Consider the following 23,796-nt stretch of genomic DNA (forward strand, 5'->3'; position numbering starts at 1 on the left):
CATGGGCTTCATGGTGACCAATGGAGACATAAACATGAGGGCAGTGGCACAGGCATTGGACCTCAGGCACATTTACTGTGTGGCCCACCTTCTCCACCTGGTGGTTAAGGATGCCTTGAGGCTGGGTTCTGCAGAAAATCCCTGTTTGGATGCTGAGACCCATGAGTTCAGGCAACTCCAGCAGAAATGCAGGTATATCACAGGTCATTTCTCTTCCAGAGTGAAGGACATCCATCTGCTGCACGAGAAGCAGACACTGACAGACATGCTGTTGCACCACCTGATTGGTGATGTGAGCACTCACTGGAACTCCATCTGTGCCATGCTTGAGTGTACGGTGGAGCAGAAGAGAGGCCTGACTGCCCTGATCTCTGAGACCGAGGTAACTCAGGAAGAGAGCTGGCTCACCCAGGAAGAGTGGTTGACCAACTCTCAGGCTGTGGAAGTTCTTAGGCCCTTTAAGAGCTACACAGAGCTGCTTTCATCTGACATGGCAAGTCTGGCTTTGGTCACCTCCATGCTCCAAATGGCTCATGAGGACTTGGCCTCCCTTTTTGGAGACAGCTGCAGGACATGCAGATGTAGTTCTAGCAGTGCACACGCTGGTGTAAAGGCTGCAAGGTGGACTTAAGGCCCACTTTCAGCCTCTCACACAGTAGAAGGTCTACATGCTGGCGATCATGTGTAATCTGCACATCAAAGGCAAGATCATGAAATGGGCCGATAAGCTCATTTGCTGGAGAAGAGCTCTCCCAACAAGCTGAGCACATGCAGATTAAGAGGGGCATGTTGGCACGAGCTGAGGAAGAGGAGGGTGAAAGCAGCTCTACTGCTGTTCATGCCATCTCCCCCACTAGGTAGAGTCCTCCATGATGACCTGTGAGATGGCACTTAATCAGGTGGATACTTGGCCCCTCTGGGAGCGGTGGGCATATGAGACAGGAGGACATGGAGGCTGCAATTCTGATGGAGTACCTTGTGGAGCTGTATGGGTCACAGGCCACCAGTCCGCTGAGCTACTGGGCCATCAAAGAGGTGGTCTGGCTGGACCTCTCTGCTTTGGCCCAGAGGCTCCTCTCATGATTTCTGATGAAGTGAAAAGTGGTTTTTTTCCCCATGCAGGCAACATTGTCAGCTCACATTGCTCATGCTTGCACCCCTGGATAGTTGAGCAGTTGGTCTTCCTGAAGGTCAACTTGCCACTGTTTGGCTACCTGGTTCTAGACTTTGAGGGTGACCAAAATGAGAATATACTTGGACATGCATCCTCTCTCAATCCATGGGAAGTGGGGACGAAATGCACTTCCCAAAATTAAAATGAGACTAGAGAGAAGTAGCAGAGCCATTAACCAGTTTGATTGGCACAGAAATGTGCCACCAATCTCCCCATTGCTATTCTGAATCTACCTGCACCAAAATACCTCTACAGAACCCTGGTAGGAGTGCAGCACTGGGTGATGTTGAAGGTGGTGTGCTCACAAATTCACTCACCAAGTCACCAGCCACCCCAAACCAAAACCGCATGCTGAAATTAAAACAGCAGCACAAAAACTGTTCTTTATCTTGATGAAGATGAAAGGAGTAGAGTAGAATAGTGAGATCTGTGTGTCAAACAGAAACCAGCAGAACCCACGGGAGCACCATAAATAATGAAGTTAATTTGCTGTGAAACATTGCAGGGGTGGGAGGTGGGAAAGGGAGAGTCTGTGATGAAGGGCAGCTACAGCACCTAGGCTGAGGTTCCTCTACTGAAGCAGTGATGGTTGGTATGTACTACTCCTGCTGAGAGAGGAAGACCAGGGTGGACACAACTCCCTCCCTCTCACTTTCTGAGGCCTTCCCTGGGGAAATGTCGTATAAGGTTTCTCTGGGTTTGCCCTTGGCTTCGGAAGAAAACAAAATATTACTTGGCTTCACTGTATTGGGTTGGCCTTGGTTCAGGTGGGCTAGCAAAAGTGCCTGCCCACCCTACACTTGTGAGTGTTTTGCTGGGCTTTTACTGCTCTTGCTTTTGCCAAAAACCCTACTGGGATTCTCTGGTGCGACATTGGTTAGTTCTGTTGGGTTTGCACTGCTGCCACATTGGCACTGGGTTGTCCTGCTCGGCACTACTGCACTGGTTCTGCTGTCCTTGCAACCCCCCCCACCTCCCCCTCGCGCAAATTGTGATTTTGTGCTTAACATCAGTCCTGTTGAGCTGATATTTGCCACAATGGCATGGGGTTCTGCTGCTGGGCACTAGTAGGTTGGCACTGGGTTCTGCTACTAGGCCCTACTACATTGTACTGGTTCTGCCAGCCTTGCAGAAATACCCCCCATCCCCCCCCCCCCCGGGTTTCTGCTTTAGAGATTCTCAGATTTGACATTAGTCCTGTTGGGTTTTGGTACTGCCACAGTAAAACTGGTTCTGCTGGCCACATTGCACTGGTTCTGCTGCTGGCCTTGCAAAAATGCCCCCCCCTCACTTTCTACTGCAGAGATTCTCTGGAACATCCTGCTGGGCTTGTACTGTCTGGCTATTCCCCCCCCCCATTGGAAACAATGGAGGATGGAGGCACCTTCTTTGGGTGCCCATAGAATTAAACCCCCTGGTCCAATCTTTTTTAAACTTGGGGGTTCTTTTGAGTAGATGCTCTAGCAGCTTTGCTGCAAATTTGGTGCCTCTACCTCTACCTCCCTCCCAGACCACTGAATATACCCCAGGATAGATTTGCCATTGACTTGAATGGTGCCCATTGGATATAATGAGCTCCCCAAATTCAGGGTTCCCGAATATTACCGAATCCAAATATCATACCAGTACTGGGATTTGGGAATACTGGGAAATACCAATATTTTTGGGATTCAATACACCCGAATCTGGGGGGGGGGGAATCTTGCACACCCATAGCGGTTACATTTCAGTTTGGAATTATCGCAGGAAGTTGACTAAATGCTGTTTACCTGAAACATTTTCAGCCATTCCTGAAGTCCTGCTGGTGGCTGTATGGATGTAATTCTGCGCCGTTGCTGTCCTTGACCATTGGCTGCTCTCAGGTCTCCAAAAGTAGTAGGCGTTGCTGAGCAAGGCACAAGCCCAGTAGTACTACGGCAGAAAAGACCACCAGTTCAGTTTACAGAAATATTTAACTCTAGTAAACTCTAGTATGTTGTTGACGTGTGTGTCACCCTCACAAACTAAGTGCAGGCTTTTGTATATCAGAGAAAGGTAGGCAGAAAACTACCTCTCAAAACAAAATCTATCCTAGTATAAAAATCGTATCCTCATGGTCTTCTAGGAGGCGACCAGTCAGGTATCATCTGAAGGGGGAACAAAAGGAAAATGGACAGAGAAATTGGCCTGCTCCTCCTTGTAGAGATTATAGTATTCTGGAGAGACTTGGATGCTTGGGAGACTTCCCCATTCTTTATTGCCTTGCGCTTGATCATAGGCACATATCTTATAAACCAGAACTATATACATCAAATGCAACACATGCAAGCAAATTTATCATGATATGTATAATCTTATTGAATTTCATCCCTTTTCCAAACTCACTCTTTTTCATTTTCATGTGTGTATGTGGTAGATGCAAGAGGTTATCATAAGGCATACAGTGTACAAGCATAGAAACTAGCTGTAGTTGCACTAAATGACCAACAGAGGGTACTAATATAGGACCTATAGGATTCAGTGGTGATTTCTTGCCACATAGTGCCATGCAGCCCCAAACACTATTTGGAGTGTTGCTCACGGGGGACAGAGGACCCCCATTAAAAGCATGAGGATAGGAGTTGGAGGTCTGCAGCTGGTGAGGAGAATCAGCAAAAATTATCCTCCTCCCTGAGATCCTTCACTGGATCCAAGCCATAGGCTGGTATCCCATGAGTTACTTTTGGTGCAAAGGGCGGACTCCCATGACAAAGTTATTTGCCATGTGACATAGGAGCTTCCCATTAAGAAACCCAGTCTATAGTCACATTGGCTTAGGAAACTACAACCACAAGGTGCTTTTCAGTTGATGGTAGTCTGTTGGTAATAGATCTACTGGATTTTTAGCCTTTTAGAAATTGAATATCTCTATACAGAATTCTGTTTTTTGGGGCGGGAGGGTAATTCTTTTTCATATAGAGGCTGTCATCTAAACTCAAATTAAATTTCATTTTATTTAAATCACTGCTTTTCCAACCAAGTCTACCCCTATTTGGACTATTTTTAAAAATTATAAAGTAGAATAAGAAAGGTATTTCATTTTAAAATAATTCCAGCCTCTGTGGTAGACTATTAAAAGTAGAGGCCAAGCAAAGTATATGACCTTGCCGTCTCATTTTGCTCCTGTCATCTTTCATCATGTAAAATGCTTAGTTAAAGTGTCTGACCAGTAGAAGTCTTTGGCTAAAATCCTAGGGTCTTTCATTTATAGCAAGCCCATGCATGGTATTTATCGCCAGACATGTAAAATTCTAGACATTTAAACACTTTGCTTTGGAGCAGAATAAATCTAGCCAACTGAGACATTTGCTTTTATTACACATTTCACTGCACACACAGGATTATTATATGGCCTTAATTTGTAACTAAATTAGTTTTAATGCTACTATTGATACATGGCTGCTGTTTTTGTTTAGGTTGCTCCATAGGTTCTCCTAACAGCTGTGTGCAAGTCAGAACTTTAATATTGAAGGGTAACGAAGATGGATGATTTCCTTTGTCCCAGTTCAGTCCATAGCATCTCCAGTTAGGAAGATCACAAGACACAGAGATAGGACAGGGCTAGGCAACACCTCTGATACGCTTAAGAGTTGCTGCCCAGTACCATAGTAGGCCATACAATTAGCTTTGGTCCGGTGGTCTGACAGTATAAAGAGCTTTATATATGCAACAAAGGTGCTCTTTTTATATAAGAATTTTTATTTTACAGCAGTCTTTACAGCGCAAAATCAGATTTCTGAAACCTACCACCCATGGCAACTTCTTATAATATGGATAATACAAAAGGAGGCAAGATAAATCAGTTTTACACAGTTTAAAATATAGCTTAATGAATACCCTTATATAGGTCAAACACAGAACTGTTCAGATATTTTAATGTATTTTGAGTAAAGTTCATGGCTGAAGTCATTTTAGATCTACTATCTCAGGATATTTATGTCAAATGAACTCCACAACACGTCAGTGTAATACCCTGGTAATACCCTCCCTTCAAATATCAAACCAATAAAGGTACATATTGACCTTGCCTTAAAACACTGTCTTACAAGATTTCCAAGGAAGGCTTTTTGGCAGAACTTGGAAACCTCAAAAATGGTTTCAGTACACTAATCAGAGGGAAATGTGATAGTCTAAAGGATACTTTTCTTTTAATGCCAACTCTTATAATTAAACAATAATGTACATAGCATTATTTCTAACTTTTTAACTGTTACAAGGGATGGAGGTATAAACCTGAGTAACCTATGTAACTGAACATATTTCAAATCATAAGGAACTAAAAAGATAACTGAAATTTAATCTTACATAATTGATAATCAGCCTACAGAAAGCAATCTGCTAGAGTAAGAAAGTTTTACAGTGATGTAGATTTGAACATGACGAAATGCAGGAAAGCTCCATCTAGTTGTTATGGCAACTGCACCAAGTACTGAATTGTACACATCCCTAATATGAAATTCCTAAACCAAGGAAATTAAAGGGTTGCTAAATTGGCTGGTTTGCCTCATGATGAACATACATCCCTTTAATTTAGAAATGCAGCTTCATGTTGTAAAGCAATGATTATTCAATGTAAGAAAGCATCACACACAGTTGCATGCAACAATGCTGTGATTAATATCAAAGACAGTGGTGTTCCAATATTCTAACTATTACAGTGAATTAGTACACAGCCTATTTACAAAATGGCTTAGAGGGGCATTGCTATTAAAGTTCTCTGAAAACAAAGAATAATATTCATTATACATTACCAATCCAGAAGAAAGGCTTTTGCAATACTCAGTATTTTTAATTTTAAAAGTTTAGTCATTTCAAGCAAGTTGTTTACATGTTTTACTGCAAGTATTCCCTCAGTTCTGCTTTATGGTGTAAACAGACAGAGGGGAAGATGAAGTAATGGATGCAGTGATATACAATGAATTTACCTTGTATATTCTGAGACTTTACAGGGTTTCTTTCCAAGTGAGAAAGAACGGACCTCGGAGCCATGGTCCAACTTTCTCTTCATCTGAAAGTGGTAAAACACAACAGAAGTTTTTGTTAGCTTGCCAGCATAAATTAGGCCTATAATAAGTAGGGTGGTGATTTTTTTTTTGCCTGTGCCTTAATATTTTGTTTTAATAACAAATACATTTCAAAGTAGCATACTAAGATAAAACTTCCATTATCCAAAGCAGAAACTCTTCCAATGACCCAGTAACTATAATAACTTGGTAACTAGAGGATTTCCTGCTATGTTAAGATTTGATTCCACACATATATTAATTTCAATTAATTATTTAATAATTCAGTTAGATAAGCTTTCAAAAGTTAACTTTGCACATTCTTTGGGATGATCTTCTGAAGTAAAAAGAAAAACACAAGCAAGAAAACAAAATCAAAAACACTTTGATAATCACTTAAAACTGTAGGTCAAAAAATGAGCACAGAAGCTTAACATTTGCTTAACAAATTGCTTAATATTTTAAAGACTATATTAATGAGAATGGCTTTAGGACCACTGCCATAAAAGGTGTGTGTGTGTACACATGTACATGTACACATACACAGTGCTGAATTACCAAGCACAGATTCATTTTAATAAATAATAATGATGATATCTATTGATACACAATAGAGGGCATGTTGAATCAATCAAATCTGGTAACAGTCATCAAGGGTTATGTATCAAGTAAGCGTCAACTACACATACAAACTGAAGATAGTCTATACCTAAAAAGGCATCTAAGCAAGTATATGCGGAATATAAACTTTTTAGGCTTGGCAAGACAAAACAGTAAAAGATCAACCACCACAATGGCTAAAGAATGTAGATTCTACATGAACTTCAATCCAGGTTTAAATGTCTTTTTTAATTTAAGCACTGAAAAAACCCAGAGAGGAATGGTTCAAAACAATTTACACCGATTTGTCACCAACTCATACCAAATATACGCTGTTCTTCAAATGCTGACATTTTATTCCCTTTTTCCAGACAACATACTTATTAAGTTTTGTATCTTAGTAACACTGAAAGATGCACTATAATCTTATTGCTTCCCAACACTTCACTTACTTATTGTTCATGCATTATTATTCTGGACAACATGCCCTTGTAAATTATTTTGCTTATTCATTTCACTTTTGCAGTCAGGAAGAAGCCTTCTCTTGCAGTCAACCTTATTTGTGTGCCCATGGCTCACATGGGACAAAACACAGCATGCTACCATACAGAACCAGAAAGCCCAAAGCAAGAAACAACCTTCTCCATTAACAACCTCTCTTTTCAAAGCAAGGCTCAGAATAAATGGAGACCATCTTTTTACCCATGTACAGGAAAATTCCAGGAAAGCCCTCTCCATACTTACAAAAGGCAAATTAATATATCGTAGACTATCTTCCTGCTATAAATAAGCTGACAGCTTTAGAAAGAGATGTATGTGTTAGAAAATTTTAATGTCTCAAAATTAAATTGATTTCCCCCAAGGGTGAATCAAGAAATACTGTTATTTTCCTTTTTCCCATCTATGACATTATTTATTCATATGACAAATTTTAGGAATTAGAATTGTAACTCCCACTTTAAGAGTAACTTCATTAAAAAAAAAAAAGAATAGGATACATTCGAAACCACAGGCAGCCTCTATAATTGCCTAAGAAAATTACCAGACTCCTGTTTTCTCAACATTTGTAGGAAACTTTTTCCATAGATTTTAGTCTGGTTTGTGATATATGCAGATGTTTAGTACTTAGCACTACATCAAACTAATGCCACAATAATATTAGCAGTTATAGTACTAAAAAGAAGTTCATATCCACAGACTGATCTAATGTAAATGTCAACATTTTAAGGGATTTTTGTGCAGCTAAAACTTGTTTCATAAATACCTAAGCAAGCACTAGAATCCTGTAGGAGGAAACTATCAATTTTCTGAAATAACAGATAATGCAGGCTGTATTCTGCATTGATAACGGAAATATGTTACTAAAGTATTACATGCCATCTTTAAAATGCCTCTGCGATATAACCATTACATGTAAACATCTATCCTATTTGTATCCAAGGCCATCTGAACTAACAAAATGAAAATAAAATACCCTGGCAGATACTACAAACATATAGAAGGAAGCCCTTACTTAAAAACAAGCATAAAGTACTCAAATGGATGTGAAGAGCCAGTTCAGCGAAAGGTAAATAGTCTGAACTGCCTTTGGTTTCTCATGCAGATTCCTAAAATAAAAGGATTTCGCATTTCATTGAGCCTTTTCATTATTTTCCTTTATTCAGCGTATAGAATGTTAAGCATCCAGCCACCCACCAAAAAGAGGTGGGGGTGAGATACTGCAGCCATCTCTGATGATACAGATTTTTCCATCCTCATCACATATATACACATACATTTACACATACATGGAAAAAGAAAATCCAGGCTACTTACTTTGTAAAAAATCATTTTTAAAGTGCCATAGAAACCCATGTTGTCGGTATTCTTTCCCTTCAGAGATTCCGTGCCCCCGTGTGTCCGGCTGCTTGGTAGTCTCTGACAATATAAACCTTTTTCAGGTAGATATGTCACAGACTCTAATGTGGACATGCTCGGGCACGTCAGAAAAGGAAGATTAGACAGCAGAACCAGCGACCAAACTCCACTGCAAACGTGAACGAAGCTCGGTATCAAGCAGCTTCTCCAGGCACACATACATGCATACAGCTTGTCTGAGAAGAACTTAAGGGAATAATGAAACAGGGGGGAAGATTACTGGAGGAGACTTTGCCCTGTCAAAGCCTTGACTGAATAGATTCCTCCCTTAGCGGCACGGAGATCAGATTACATCTTCCCTCACGCTGAGAATGGTGCAGTCCAAGCTTCAGCAATGCAGGCTGCACATCAATTATATGGTGCTCAGCTCCAAGGAGCCTGTGAGCACACAGCATGGGAAGGACTTCGCAGGAAATTATACCATCCCCACGCCATCCTCACATTGGCCACTGGGTTTGAGAAAATAATGCATATCTTTAACGAGCATTTCAAGCCCTGGTAATTTATCTCCCCCATTTTAAACAAACAGGGTAGCACCGGCTGCTTCTGAAGCAAACAAGGCTCATTTTCACTAATTACAGTTATATTGTGGCCCTCAGGCAAGCTAACTGGACCTCTATGTCAATGTCTCTAATAGGTACAAAGACTGCTGCATAAAAATGCAGTTAATTTTAAAATAATTTGAGATAAGTATTTCCTTTGGAGAACTGCCTGATGAAAGTCTCATCTGGCAAAAAATAAATAAATAAACTTTCTTGGGAATATTTAACACTCAACTGTTAGGATATAAATATTCCTTGCTGCTGCATATTTTAAATGAACTGCAGATTAAAATAACCGGAAGACGTCTAATCCACTAAAAATTGAAGGAAATTACACTAAACTGCAACTGCTCTGCATGGAACACATCCGCCTTGTATGGAGTCAGACCACTGGTCCATCTAGACTGGCATTTTCTCCTATGGTGGCAACAGGGCTCTAAGGGATCAGTAGAAAAAGGTCTTCCACAACATTTGCTGCCTGATGATTATAGCTGGAGATGCCCAAGAGATCTTCTCTGTGTGGAACATGTGTTATACCTAGGGCTGCCAACTCTAGGAGGAGAGTTTTATTTTTATTTTTTGGGAGAGAGCATGCCCAGCATGATGACTCCACAACTACACGTGGCACCTTGGCTCCACTGTCCATCCCCTCCAAGTTCTTTAAGGAGCAGGTCTATGTGGAAATAAGTCCCATGTTATTCAGTGAGGCTTACTCCCAGAAAAGCACCTTTAGGCCTTCAGCCTTTGTTTTAAATACATAGCAAACCTGTGTTTTTGCCATTTAAATCTACCAGGTGGACTAACCTCGTACTAAGTTCATACTATTGCTACATCAGACTCTGATTTCTTTTAAAAAAAGATTCTCATGGCAGATTCATATTATCGTTTTTCTTTCACTAGTTTATTTTATTCTGTCACTTCTTACAGGTATACATATGGCATTGACTTGAAAAAGATACAACATGAAACCAGCTATCAGATGTACCACAATGTGAAGGGAACAAATCAAACATTTTCACATCCCAGTTCATTTGAATCCCTGTAAGTGATTTTAAAAAAATATTATTACAGTGGGGAAGAAGTAGCCCAGCTAAACACACAAACATAAAATATCAACTGAACCCATCAACTCAAGTGTCTTGAATATATTACTCCTGCTATTGTATACTGCAGAACAGCATTTGTGTGGAAGTATGTTAATATTTTCCCCAGTTGCATTTCCTGCCATTAACATTGTGTTCCTTTTATTTCTTTTATAATAATATGAAAGCTGTTCAAATGCTTCCATTTTTTAATTTCACTTACTTTGTCCTACAATGCAACATTTACTTAGCCTTTCATAAGGCCTGCTTCAAATTTCTGCTTTTCCTCTCAAAAAGAGCATCTTTAATGTATGGGATATATGTACAGACATATTATCTTGCTTATCTAAAAAAATTTTACCCTGACTTTCCTAGCTCAAGGCAGCTTACAAATATGACCACAAGATCCAGCAGCATAAAACGATACAAAAATAATATAAAACCACAAGTTCCAAACAGACTATCAATGCAGATCAACATCAGGGGGGGAAATCAATTAATATGCAACATAGAATGGCCATCCATCAGAAGATACCTGTTGACAGTCTTGAAAAACTTATGACAGGCCATCAAAGTTGGTTACCTTGTAGACTGCCTCTGGAAGTTTGTTCTACAAGGCTGCCAGGTCTCCCCTGGCCACCGGCAGGGAGTGGGGCATAGCAACTTAAAAACCCTGTGAATGGATGGAGGCAGAAAGTGCCACATAAGCTCTGTAGAACAACCCTCACAGCTTGTTATAATGTTATCCCTCCTATGGAAGCTGAAAATCTTACCCTGGGATCAGGGTTTGATGGGGAGCAATGCCAGCTTTAAAACTAGGGGATTCCCCAGACTTTCTCATGACTTGTTAATTCCACTAATAGACATAAGTTACTAGTTAACAGTCAGTTTTCAAGACTTGAGCAAGGTTGTTAACAACAGGACGTTTGGGAGGCTTTAATTCATAGTGTTGCCATAAATTGGAAGTGACTTGACAGCACTTAACACACATACTTACTAATGATAGATTCAGAGAAAGGGCTAGATTTGTGTCTTAAGTAACACTTTCATCTTGCTGAATATCATGACTGTGATTATGACCAAATTAGAACACCTGGTACTGGGCTGAACATATTACTGCTTTTACTCTCAAAGGATGAAAACAAAGTTTGAGTCCAGTGGCACCTTTAAGACCAACAAAGTTTTATTCAAGGTACAAGCTTTCGTGCACATGCACACTTATACCTTGAATAAAACTTCGTTGGTCTTAAAGGTGCCAGTGATTCAAAGGATGAAACCTACTTAAAACCTCTAGGAAGGAGTCACAGTTCAGTTACCAAAACACATGGCTTGCCACAAACAATCTAACCATGGTATCTCAAACCCACGGATGTTTCTAAGGCCCAATCTGCATTTAGCAATTACCCACTTGTTTTACCAAACCCACACTGGAACAGAAAAAGATGCCATTCAAAACCACATTCAACTACCCTGGGCCAACACTGTACTGACTGCAGAATCACCCCCCCCCCCCAAGGCCCTAAAACAGCCATAAATCTATGCAGATGGCCACAATAAAACCAGAGATCAAACAAAGTGAAAGCAGCATGCAGTCTGGACACTGCCATAAAATGTGACACTCAATCAAAGTGAAAGTGGCAAGCAATGTAGACGGGAATTTCTGTTCCAATGTGGGTTTGGTATAACAGCAGAGCAAATGCTAGATGCAGACTGGGCCTAAGTGAGGTTTTTAATACTTTGTTATTAGTCTGGAAGCTGTTTTGAGAGCCTTATTGTGTTGAGAGATGCAGGGTATAAGTATGTTAAATAAACAGAACACAGTTCTCCAGTGAAAAGGATAAAAGAACTGTGCTTCAACTATTTGACTTCAGATTGGAGGTGAATGTTCTACTGACAGAATATCCGTCTATGAAAAAGATACCTTTCTGCATTCAAGTCAACTTCTATTCTCAGAAAGGCTTTTTGAGATGCCATGCTAGAGCTGCAGTGCAAGAAAAGTGAATCTAAATCCAGAGATGTGCTTATTCTATTGCCAGAGCTTGTGCACACTAATGCACAAACAGGAATATGAAAACTGCTGCAGGCCCTTCCTATTATAGGCACATGAACTCCTGTGTGAGCCTTTTCAGAACAGCACCAACAGCTATATTCCTTTTACTTCACTTTTTGCATCAAATCCATCGAAACTAGCATGTTAGAAAGAGGCTAGAACCCGAAACATCTGGTTGTCTGTATGGAGTGGTACAGTCCATACACAGGTATAGCGCCTCATCTGTATGAACTACAGCAGTGACATTTGAGCCTTAGAATGAAACTGGATGTTGCAGTAGGCCTCAGGCATGGCCAAAACAGCAGTGCTGTTAGCCCACTTCATTCCTGACTTGTAGCAATAGTTGTCTACATATCATTAGCTGTCTGCATATTTTTATGTTGCACAGTTTCTGTCTTCCATTTATTTTTCTCCCTTGAAGCAGGATGGAGAAAATACTATTCAGACCATTATCATTAAGGAAACAGATAACACCCAAGAAACATTACTGCACGAGCTATTACTTCTAGCCTAATTGTACAGAGTGGGAGGTTTTTATCCCCATTTCACAGAGGGAACTGAGGTGCATTGATTAAATACCTTATTCGAAGTACTACAAACAGCTTTTAAAAAATGCTGCTCATGACAAAGCCAAAGAAAAGTAAATCAAGAATAAACAAGAATTGGGGGGGGGGGGGGGAAGAGAGATAGAGAAGCAGGAGAATAACATGAGTTGTTAGAGAAGACATTAAGCTCCCCCAAGCTGCAGCCTGAGTAACTGCAAATCATTATGCTTATACAATCCTTTCCTTCAGGCCTTGCAAAATTGCTTATTAAATTTAAACAGGAAAGCTTCTAAGCAAATTATGAGGCTAAATAACTACATTTTAAACATCACAAGTTCTGAGACAAGTAAAGATATATAATCAGATTTCTAAAATCTGAAGCTTTTATCATTGGTAAAATAAATTCGTGAGGAACACAGACTCCAAAGGCCAATACCACAAATACAATAAGGAATTCGTTCTAACCTTAAGGATCTTCTGAAGCTTTCTTTGTCATGCTGAGAGCATAAACTGACACATAACCTTCTTACACTGGGAAGTTCATGTAGACACACATATTTAGTGGATTTTGATTTCTGCACATTTTTTTTAAGGAAGAAAATTTGTCCCTAAGAAAGTAGAAATCAAACCCAAATGAGAACTACAGTGATTTTAGGATATTTTATTAAATGTCTATACTGTTACTTCATTTATTTATTTTGGCTGAAAATGGATAAGTGCAAGTAAACACAGAAAGTTTAATTTTATAATATAGGAAATCTCAGTGTGGTGAGAGGTTGTGGCACACAGATTACCGAATAAGACATCCTAAAGTTTGAACTAGCAGAAATCAATGCAACTGCCAGAGGTGGACTGGGAAATGGCCTGGAACCAGCCAACCTGAGTAGCCTTTATGACACTACAAGCCAGGGCTGCAGGGGCCACTCAGCGCAGCAGTTCCAGCAATGGGCATTAGCTCATCCATTACTTCCGCTTTCAAACTGACAGCAATGGGTGAGCCAACACCAACTCCCTATTCCCAATGAACTGAGCCAAGTGGCCTCCAAAGCACCAGCAGAGTTGGCTGTATTTCCACCTGGGCACCATTACTAATCTCAATGAAATAAAACCAAGGACTAGAGCTATTTTTTTCTTTACAAAGAAAGTTTTAAAATTGCATTCAGATCAGTATATACAGAAAACTTTCTATAGTTCTTTACTGTGTAATGTCACTTTCTTTTAACAGCAATGTAGCTGCAAATATTTTAAATTATTATTTTTCAGCCTTTACATACTTTGTAGCAGAGAGCAGGACTGAGTTGAGCTCATGACAAACTTACTGTCAACCTTTTACTGCAACCTGACTTATATGGGGGGGGGGGGGGTGAGAGAACATGCAGGACTTAATATATACTGTTCAATAATCGATGGCAAAAGAAATATCCTTTATAGTAGTAATCTGTCACCTAAACTGTCAGGGTTAAGACCAGCCAAGGACACTAGTGAACCGTGAATAAAACAATGAATTTATAAACAGCAGAATAAGTTCTATGAAACTAAATTCGTCCTAATCCATGGCTATTTCAGCTGTTTAGAACAAGGACACAAATCCTAGATATGTGGCCAACTAAACATTTTATTTGGCCAAGAAGATTATTATTATTATTGCACTCTTCATTTGGAAAAGGTCATTATGCTAACCTTGAAATTGTCAAAGGAAGTATTAAACAAGTATATCATATGTTCAAAAATTATGTTTCACAACTTTTATTTACAATACTGCATGACACAATTGCCCTTAAAAATGCCAGAGGCCAAAAAATTTTTAAATGGAAAAAGCATAAAATTAAGATTAAAACTATTACATAACAAATAAATGAGCCATCACTAAATGTTGGGATATGCCACTAGTTCCTATTGAAATAGCTGCAGAGTAAACAGTCAAACAAACAAAAAACCCAGGATATTTGTGGCCAGCCAAAACACGAAATTATGAATTACGCAGTTACATAAATCAACATTAATCATTTAGCTCCCTGCTACAGTTTTATTTTTTTAACATCTAAAGCTCCAGGCTGCAATCTTCACTGGAAGACCGTGAGGGTGGCATTCTGATCTTTCTTTTCTCCAGGCTGTACATCTCCAAAATCATCTTCCCAACAAAACCTTCTCAAACAGCCAAAAGCAGCTTCTGGTGATGGGGACATTTGAAAGAAGCAACAAAAGAAGCTGCAATCCTGTTAGCTTCTTTAGGAAAAAAGAAAAAAACTACACTTGATTAAAGTCATGTGCCGTTGTAGTCCTAGACATGCAAGACATGGGGAGTTACAGCTCCTACCCAAGAAATGTGATGCATTGACTTCTTGTATTCTATCTCTACACACCTGTTTCCATACATACATACATGGTCCTCAGATTTGATTTTCATATTGCAGGCTGATACCAGGCACTCCTTAAGATGGAGCTCAATGTTCTTTGTTTTATACCTGAAATACTGAGATCATCATCTAAGTAAGAAACCTGTGTCAAAGTACCTAGACTTAGTTTCATTGCTGTTATCTACAGGAAGCTGACTGAAGCTCAGGTTTTTCATTCACAAGATGATGTCATCATATTAGGTATGCAACAAAGACAAGAAAGGCATCAGTCTACCTAAAATGCCTGCAGTACCTAGACTTAATTTTGACATGTTCTATGATAATCTTCTGAGGCCCTGCTTCAAGTGTTCTCACCTTCTGAAATTAAGAGGGTGGTGACCCACTTTGGCCACCAAATGAGAAAGGAGCACTCACTGGAGAAAACCCTGCTGTTGGAAAAGATTGAGGGTAAAAAAAGGAGACGGCAAAAGATGAGATGGTTAGACAGTGTTATCAATGCAACGGGCATGAGGTTGAGCACACTCCGGAGGACAGCGGAAGACAGGTGGGCCTGGCGTGATGTGGTCCATGGGGTCGCAAAGAGTTGGACTCGAATGTGCAACTGAACAACAACAACAAAAACCAGGAGAGGGCCTTCTTGGTTGTGGCACCAAACTCTCAAACTCTCTCCTTATAAGGCTTTGTTCCCTTCTGCTGCTGTCTTCCACCAACAAGTAAAGACGTTGTTTCATTTGGCATTTCCTTACTGATCCTTCCTTCCTACCCTATGTTTTAATTGTTGTTCTTATGTTTTGAATGTATATCTTAGATTGGTTTTAATTGTTTTAATTATATGTTTCTGGTTTGGTTATATGTGCTTTCTATGGTATGTTTTTTGTTAGCCACCTTAGTGGTCCTGTTGAAAGCAGAAAGGCAGGGTACAAACTATAATAAATCACAAAATTGAAGGAACCACAGAGGCCATCTAGTCGAACCCCCTGCTCAATGCAGGATAAAATGTTCTTGAAACTCAAGGCAGTGAAAGGAGCAGATTAATGGCCAACATCAAGCTAGATATAAAATTAACACGATTATATGTCTGATGTTCATATTCTTTGCATCAGCGTAAGTGGATGAAACCAAAATTATTTCAAACAAAAGTAAGGTTCTCCTTAGAAGTACATGCGGTAATCTCCGGAGTGCAACATCTATATTTTGGGCATCACGTTTTCCATGAAACTAAGAACATTTTAAAAAAAGAGTTGTAGCACTAGATAACACAAAAGATTATACTTATCACTTCTACTACTTTTTGAAGAAGAACTGTGATTGAGGAGAGAGAAAAATAAAACCCCTACCAAAATTTATCCTTATGCTTTGCTTCTATTATTTTCATTACTTTAATTGTAAGTGGGTTTTTTAACCCAAAAATGTCAGTATGTGTCTGGGATTAACATGCAATGAAAATCTGGCATCCCATCATTTTAAAATTTGGTGTCATTGTTTATTTCTAGTCTAGAAAAATCTATGCCCAGGAGCATTAGTACATGTTAAAACGTATGCATCTGTCTGGCTATCCAGAGTCTTGCATGCATTTTGGTAGGAGACAAGTTTAATGACTGGCTTTTGGTTTAATCTTATTTTTAAAATAAAGGAATGAATTAGAAGGGCAAGAGATGCTTTTTAGATCTTTGCTTTGACTACACTGATCATGAATGGCATTTACCAAATGAACTATTTCCCTCAGTATGGGTAAAAAACCTGTCTACATGTTACCGTTATTGCACAACTCCAGCTTGAAATAACTTCACCACCATGTCTTCTCTGTGCCACACCCATAGTGTACAGCCCTGCTATCTCTGTGATTCTGATTCCATTCTTGGTGGCTAATGATAGTGTGGAAATGTTTCATGTGGTAGACCAAAAGCAGAATGAGTGGCTTTGCAAATTACAGAGGCATATGAAGATGTTACCACACAGAGACTGTTCCAAGCAGTGGCATACACAAGGTAAAAATCAGACCAGCACACACCTGTTTATATTTAGTTTAAAGCACTCATTTCTATCACCTTATGCTACTGACAAAACATTTTAAACATAAAGTGCAATGGATTACACACAATTTTTACTTAATGTCCAAATTATTTTGGATAATCAGTAGTTTCTGTACAAATAATTTTACTATTTTTCCTAATACCATTATAGAACACATTTCAATTAGGCAAGTGGCAGACATCTCTATATAATAATCCTCTTAGCATATTGGCCGTTTCCAGCTCTCCCGTTGGCTGTGCAATGTGCTCCATCAGCCATTGGCCCATCAGCCGCCACTCAAGAGTACTCGCGTGCCATTGCCTGGATCCTGGGTCTGCTCCTCTATCCCACCCACTCCAGCCACTGTTCTCTGTCAGAGGCAAATGGCTTTCTCTCCTGATGAAGACACTTCTCCTGCTTGGCTCCTCTGTGGGACTAACTTTTCCCTCAGTGGCTTGGTTCTGTCAGTAAAAAGAGAAAGGAAGGAAACCCTTTCCAGGCCTTTGTGAGGAACTCATTGGGGCCAGTCCTGACTAGGGTTGCCAGCTCCAAGTTGGGAAATTTCTGGATATTCTGTGTCTAAGGAAGCCAGGGTTTGGGGAGGAGAGGCCTCAGCTGAACAGAATGCCATAGAACTCATCCTCCAGAGCAGTTATTTCCTCCGGTGTGTGTGTGTGTGTCTGGAGTTCAGTTGTGATACCTGGTGATCTTCAGGCTCCACCTGCAGGTTGCCTACCCTAGGCATAGCAGTTAGCACTTCAGAGCACCCAGGTTCTTGCTGTGGAAGCTGTGATTTCAGACCAGTCACAGACTTCCAGCATAACTCCCTCCCCCACCGACTGCCAGCTTGGCCACTTTCCTGTCAGAAGAAACTGTGAAAATGGCTAGGCAACCAAGCTTGGTTCTGTCAGTAAAACAGGGTTGTTGTGCAAGTCAAAAGAGGGAGATGAGAATGCTGTAAGCTGCTTTGGTCTCCACTGCTTGGCTGGGAAGGAGATAGGGTTGCCATCTCCAGGTTGGGAATACCCTGGATACTAGAGGGGTGGGGCCTGGAGAGGGTCGGGTTTGACCTCAGACATGTACAATGCCATAGACTCCACCCTCCAAAACAGGTATTTCCTCCTGGGGAACAATCGTTGCCAATCTCCAGGTGGGGGCTGGAGATCACTCAGGTAGCAGAGATCAATTCCTCTGGATTAAATAGTAGACTCTGTGTCATTATACCTTGCTGAGGTCGCCACAGTAAATTGATACTAAGTGCCCAAAATGCTGGGGCACTCTCCCAGAGCCTCTTTCTAGATCTTGTTGTATTTATTTCCACAACGAGCTTTATTCCTAGTATTAATAATAAAATACAATTACTCTAAATCTTGGAAGGTTTAAAATCAAGAAGGTTGCAGAGCAGTATTTAAACTCAAAATCAAAAAGGTCGCAGAGCAGTTTTAAAACTAAATCTTAGGGGAAAGCTGACAGGAGATGAAATGCCTCTGGTTTGGGATGACTCATCCCTAAGAGATGAAGGGGTAGCTGTTACTGTTCTAGAGGGAAATGGATTAGGAGTCAGACTGGACACTGAGAAGGTGACAAACAATATTGACTGCCTGGCAAGGTCTAGAGGCCACAGAAGGAAGTCTGCAGGCCTAACGTGCTGGAAAATTATAGATGTTTATATACAAATGCTAGAACTGTCTGAGGTAAAAATGGGGGGGGGCTGGAATGCTTAGTCTCAGAGGAGAACATAAACACTGTGGGCATTTCAGAAACTTGGTGGTATGAGGATAATCAGTGGGATATAGTGATGCCTGGATAGAAAGTATACCAGAAGGATAGGGAGGGAAGGGGTTGGAGGTGGAGTGGCCATGTATGTCACAGAGGGTATATTGTCCAGTAAAACTGAGAATCTAAGAGAAATAGATTTGCTTATAGAAATGCTATGGGTGGATAGAGTATGCCCAAAAGGAAGCTTAACTCTAGGAGTTTGTTATCACCCACCAGATCAAAGGTTAGAGGATAAAAACAGCAAAAGAATTAAGGAAAGCAGTTAGATTAAATAACTGTCATAACAGGTGATTTTAACTACCCACATATTGATTAGGTCAATATTTTTATGTGCATACGTTTATGGTCTTAGTTGTAATTTATATGGAATTTTATGTAAGCCATCCTGAGACCACCTTGGCAGGGAGGGTGAGGTATAAATCAAATTAATTAATTAAATAATAAATATTTGTTCAAATCAAGAGAAAGAGATTGGGTTTCTAGATACTCTCAATGACTGTGCCATGGAGCAAAAGTTACATCCTGGACTTGGTCCTAAGTAATACTCAGGACTTGGTGAGAGATGTAAATGTGATAGCACCAGTTAGGAACAGTGACTACAATGCTATTAAGTTTAGCATTTATGTAAATAGGGAGTTGCTCAAAAAGACAAAAAGAACCACATTTAACTTTAGAAGGAGTAACTTCTCTCAAATGAGGGGGTTTGTGAAGAAGAAACTGAAAGGAAAGGTAAGGAGTGTCAAATCCTTTCAGAAAACTTGGAGACTAATTAAAACTACAATCCTAGAAGCTCAGATAAAATGTATACCACAAGTTAGGAAAGGTATGAATAAGTATTTTAAAAAGTCCTGCATGGTTAATGAACACAGTAATGGAAGTAATAAAAGGTAGGGAGGATTCCTTTAAGTGATGGAAGGCTAGTCCAAGTGAGGTAAAAGAAAGGAAGCACAGGCTTTAGCAAATAAAGTGCAAGTTGGTGATCAGACAAAAAGGACTATGAGGAACATACTGCAAAAATATATATAGACCAACAATAAAAGGTTCTTCAAATACATTAGTAGTAGAAAACCAGCCAGAGGGGCAGTGGGGCCATTGGATGACCAAGGGGGAAAAGGATTACTAAAGGATGAGAGGGAAATGGCAGAAAATGGCACTATTTTACCATCATCAGCTCTTGGCCTTGGGAAGAGAGAACAACAGCGCCACATGGAACTTCAGTACTGATTGGGTGTGCCATCTGGGACGTCATCTTCATGGAAGTTCTTGTTTGAACATCTAGAGCACTTAATAGGTTGTAACTTATGTTGTTATATTGTAGTAATGTTTTTATATGTTTTTAATCTGTTTTATGTGTTGGCTTTGCCTGTCTGTGAGCCGCCCTGAGCCCGCATTGTGGGGAGGGGGGGCTATACATTGAAATTTAAATAAAAAAATAAATAAAAGCTAAATGCATTTTTTGTGTCTGTCTTCACTGTGGAAGATGTGAGATGGTAGCCCACTGCAAAACAGCAAATTTCAAGAGTGGTGTTGAAAGACCTGAGTTGGATTGAGGTGACAAGAGAAAAGGTCCTACGACTGATGGACAAATTAAAAACGGACAAATCACCAGACCCAGATGGCATACATCCAAGAGATCTGAAAGGACTCAAATGTAAACTTGTGGGTTTCAGGACAAAAATATGCAATTAATCACTAAAATCTGCCTCCATTTCTGAGGACTGGAAGATAGCTAATGTAACCCCCATCATTAAAAAAGGTTCCAGAGTAGATCCGGGAAATTACAGGCTGGTCAGTCTAACATCAATATCTGGTAAATTGGTGGAATTCATTATTAATGATAGAATTAGTAGGCACATTGATGAACAAAAGCTATTGAGGAAGAATCAGCACGGATTCTACAAGAGAAGATCTTGTCTCACTAACCTTTAAGAGTTCTTTGAGGGAGTGAATAAACATGAGGACAAGAGGGACCCAGTAGATGTTTTTTACCTTGACTTCCAGAAAGCTTTTGATAAAGTTCCTCTTCAAAGTAAACTCAGCAGTCATGGGATTATGTTTTAATGTTTAAATTGTTTTAAACTTTTAACTGTAATTATTGTATTGTTATATGATGTTACCCGCCCTGATCCCACTTGACGGATGGGCGGGCTATGAATACAAATAATAAATAAATAGGATAATTCCTCTTGTGGATTAAACTGGTTAATTAGCAGGAAACTGAAAGTGAGTATAAATGGGCAGTTTTCAAAATGGAATGTCATCAGCAGTGGGGTACTGCATGGCTCAGTTCTAGATCCAGTGTTTTTTAACTTGTTCATTAATGATTTGGGGTTGGGAGTAAGAGGTGAAGTGGTAAAGTTTGCGGATGACACAAAGTTGTTCAAGACAATGAGAACAAGGGAAAACTGTGAGGTGCTTCAGAGGGATGTCGAGGCTTGGTGAGTGGGCATCATCATGGCAAATGAGGTTCAACATGGGCAAGCGGCAAAGCAATGCACATTAAAGACAAAAATCTTAACTACAACTATACGTTGATGGGGCCTGAACTGACCAGGAGACCTTGGAATTGTGGTAGATAACTCCCTGAAAATGTCGACTTAGTGTGTGACTTCAATAAAAGAGGCAAATGCTACTCAGAGAATTATTAGGAAGGGGACTAAAAACAAATCAGCCAGTATCATAACGCCCCTGTGGTGCAGCCTCCTTTGGAATACTGTATACAGTTCTGGTCCCTGTACCTCAAAAAAGATATTATAGGAAAAAGTGCAGAAAAGAGCAACTAAGACGATTAAGGGGATGGAACACCTTCCCTATGAAGAAAGGTTAAGGAGATTAGGGCTCTTTAGCTTGGAGAAAAGATTACTGAAATTATGCATGGGATTGAGAAGGTAGAGAAAGAAGTACTTTTTTCTCTCACAAAACAGGAACTTGTAGGCACTCAATGAAATTAATGAGCAGTAGGTTTAGAACAGATTTTTTAAAGTATTTCTTCACCCAAAGAGTAATTAACATGTGGAATTCACTGCCGCAGGAAGTGGTAGTGGCTATAAGCATAGACAGATAGAAGTGGGGATTGGATAAACATATGGAGCAAAGGTACATCTGTAGCTATTAGCCACAAGGTATAGAGGGAACACTATGTGTGGGACAGTGATGATGTGTATTCTTGGTGCTTGGGGGGCAACAGAGGGAGAGCCTCTTGCCCCACTGGTGGACCTCCTGATGGCACCTGGGTTTTGGCCACTGTGTGACAGACTGTTGGACTAGCTGGTCCACTGGACTGATCCAACATGGCTTCTCTTACGTTATTAGGTTTAACATACCAGCCAGTCCAACTGGCCACACAACACAACATTGCGCAACACGATACAATTTTTTTTTTAATTAAAATTTTAAACATTAAACATTAACATTTGTCAAACAAGTTCAGCAACTTACAACGTACAAAATCGACCAACTACTAACTTTTGTTACAATCAGAAAGTTTAAAATACAAACAATTTCAACTTCAAGTGAATTATACCAGTTACGACATATAAGGCACATAATTAGTTACTTCATGGATCTCACAACACCCAGTCGTGACGAATATAACTGTAGTATTGGGTTTGCTGAGATTTGTTAACTCTTTCCAGAACATATTCTAAATTTTTCAATATTGGATTCCATCTGCCATAAAAGGCATCATATTCATACGATGGTTCGTTGCTGTTCAGTTTGTCAGAGATTTTAACACGATACAATTCTGATGTTACAAAAACAGACCAGGCCTATTTTTTTTCCTCAACATTTTTTAGTTTTATAAAACCTACAAAAAAAATAGGGAAGGGAAAACTATAAATTACAGGAGAAAGTAAAGAAAAACCACTAAAAACCCAACAGGTGGGGGTCATATAATGCTTGCAATAAAATTTATTTATTTATAGCTTTGAATAATTTATTTATTTATTTATAGCTTTGAATAATAAAAAAGCAATTTGTTACATTGTAGGTGATCGTTAACATCGCTTAAATAATTCAAATCAGAACCATGCACAAGAGCGAGAGCGGTTAGATAATAAGAATCAAGAGTCAAACCAGAGAAAATTAGCTTCTCATTTGACTCTTCTTTCCCTCAATTGATATCCTTGCTTGGGGGCAGCCGCCCCACGTTCCAAGTCCGAATCTTCTCCAGTAAGTGCTTCATCATCACTCCCCTTGTTGCTCTTCTCATCCTCTTCTCCTGTTGGATCCAATCGTTGCTGCAAAAACTCTTTTGTTTTCATAACAGAGTCAATTTTCCCCCTCTTATCGTTAAATTTGAAGAGTATGCCTTCAGATACAATCCATTTGTAGGATATGTTGTTCTTTTGTAGAAACAAAGCCAAGTCTCTATTTTATTTTTTTCCTTATTTCAAAGGGAATGTCTTTCAAAACTCTTATCTCCTTGCCATCAATTTTAAGGGTAGTTCCATTTGTTGCTTTTAATATCTGATCCCTCACATCTTCTGGAGAATGTCACCACCACCTCGCTAGGCAGATTATTTTTCTTCATGTATTCTGAATATGACCTATAGATCACATCCAGTCCGCCGTGAAGAAAACATCTGTAACCGGTCCCAAAGCATCACTCAAAATCTGTTTAAAATTCTCCCCTTTAGTCTCAGGAACTCCCTGAAATCTCAGTATAAAGCTTGCCTTTTCCATTTGTAGCTGTAAAAGCTGGGCTTCATTAGA

At 39.8% G+C, this 23,796-nt stretch overlaps 1 protein-coding gene across 3 annotated transcripts in view; it reads right to left on the bottom strand.

Moving 5' to 3' along the window:
• Window positions 1–23,796, bottom strand: part of FBXW7 (F-box and WD repeat domain containing 7) — a 204,690-nt gene that overhangs the window by 44,074 nt on the left and 136,820 nt on the right. For 2 of the 3 annotated variants that reach the window (XM_015409052.1, XM_015409054.1), the window contains 2 exons: window positions 6,118–6,200; window positions 2,944–3,085 (listed from right to left, as the gene is read on the bottom strand). In XM_015409052.1, coding sequence (XP_015264538.1) covers window positions 2,944–3,085; window positions 6,118–6,200 — 225 coding nt within the window. Of the gene's footprint in view, window positions 1–2,943; window positions 3,086–6,117; window positions 6,201–8,610; window positions 8,888–23,796 lie in introns of those variants that run through there. The other variant, XM_015409053.1, reaches the window with a different exon arrangement.

Source organism: Gekko japonicus, unplaced genomic scaffold, assembly GCF_001447785.1.
Source record: "Gekko japonicus isolate JY-2015 unplaced genomic scaffold, Gekko_japonicus_V1.1 scaffold24, whole genome shotgun sequence".
Lineage (NCBI taxonomy): Eukaryota > Metazoa > Chordata > Lepidosauria > Squamata > Gekkonidae > Gekko > Gekko japonicus.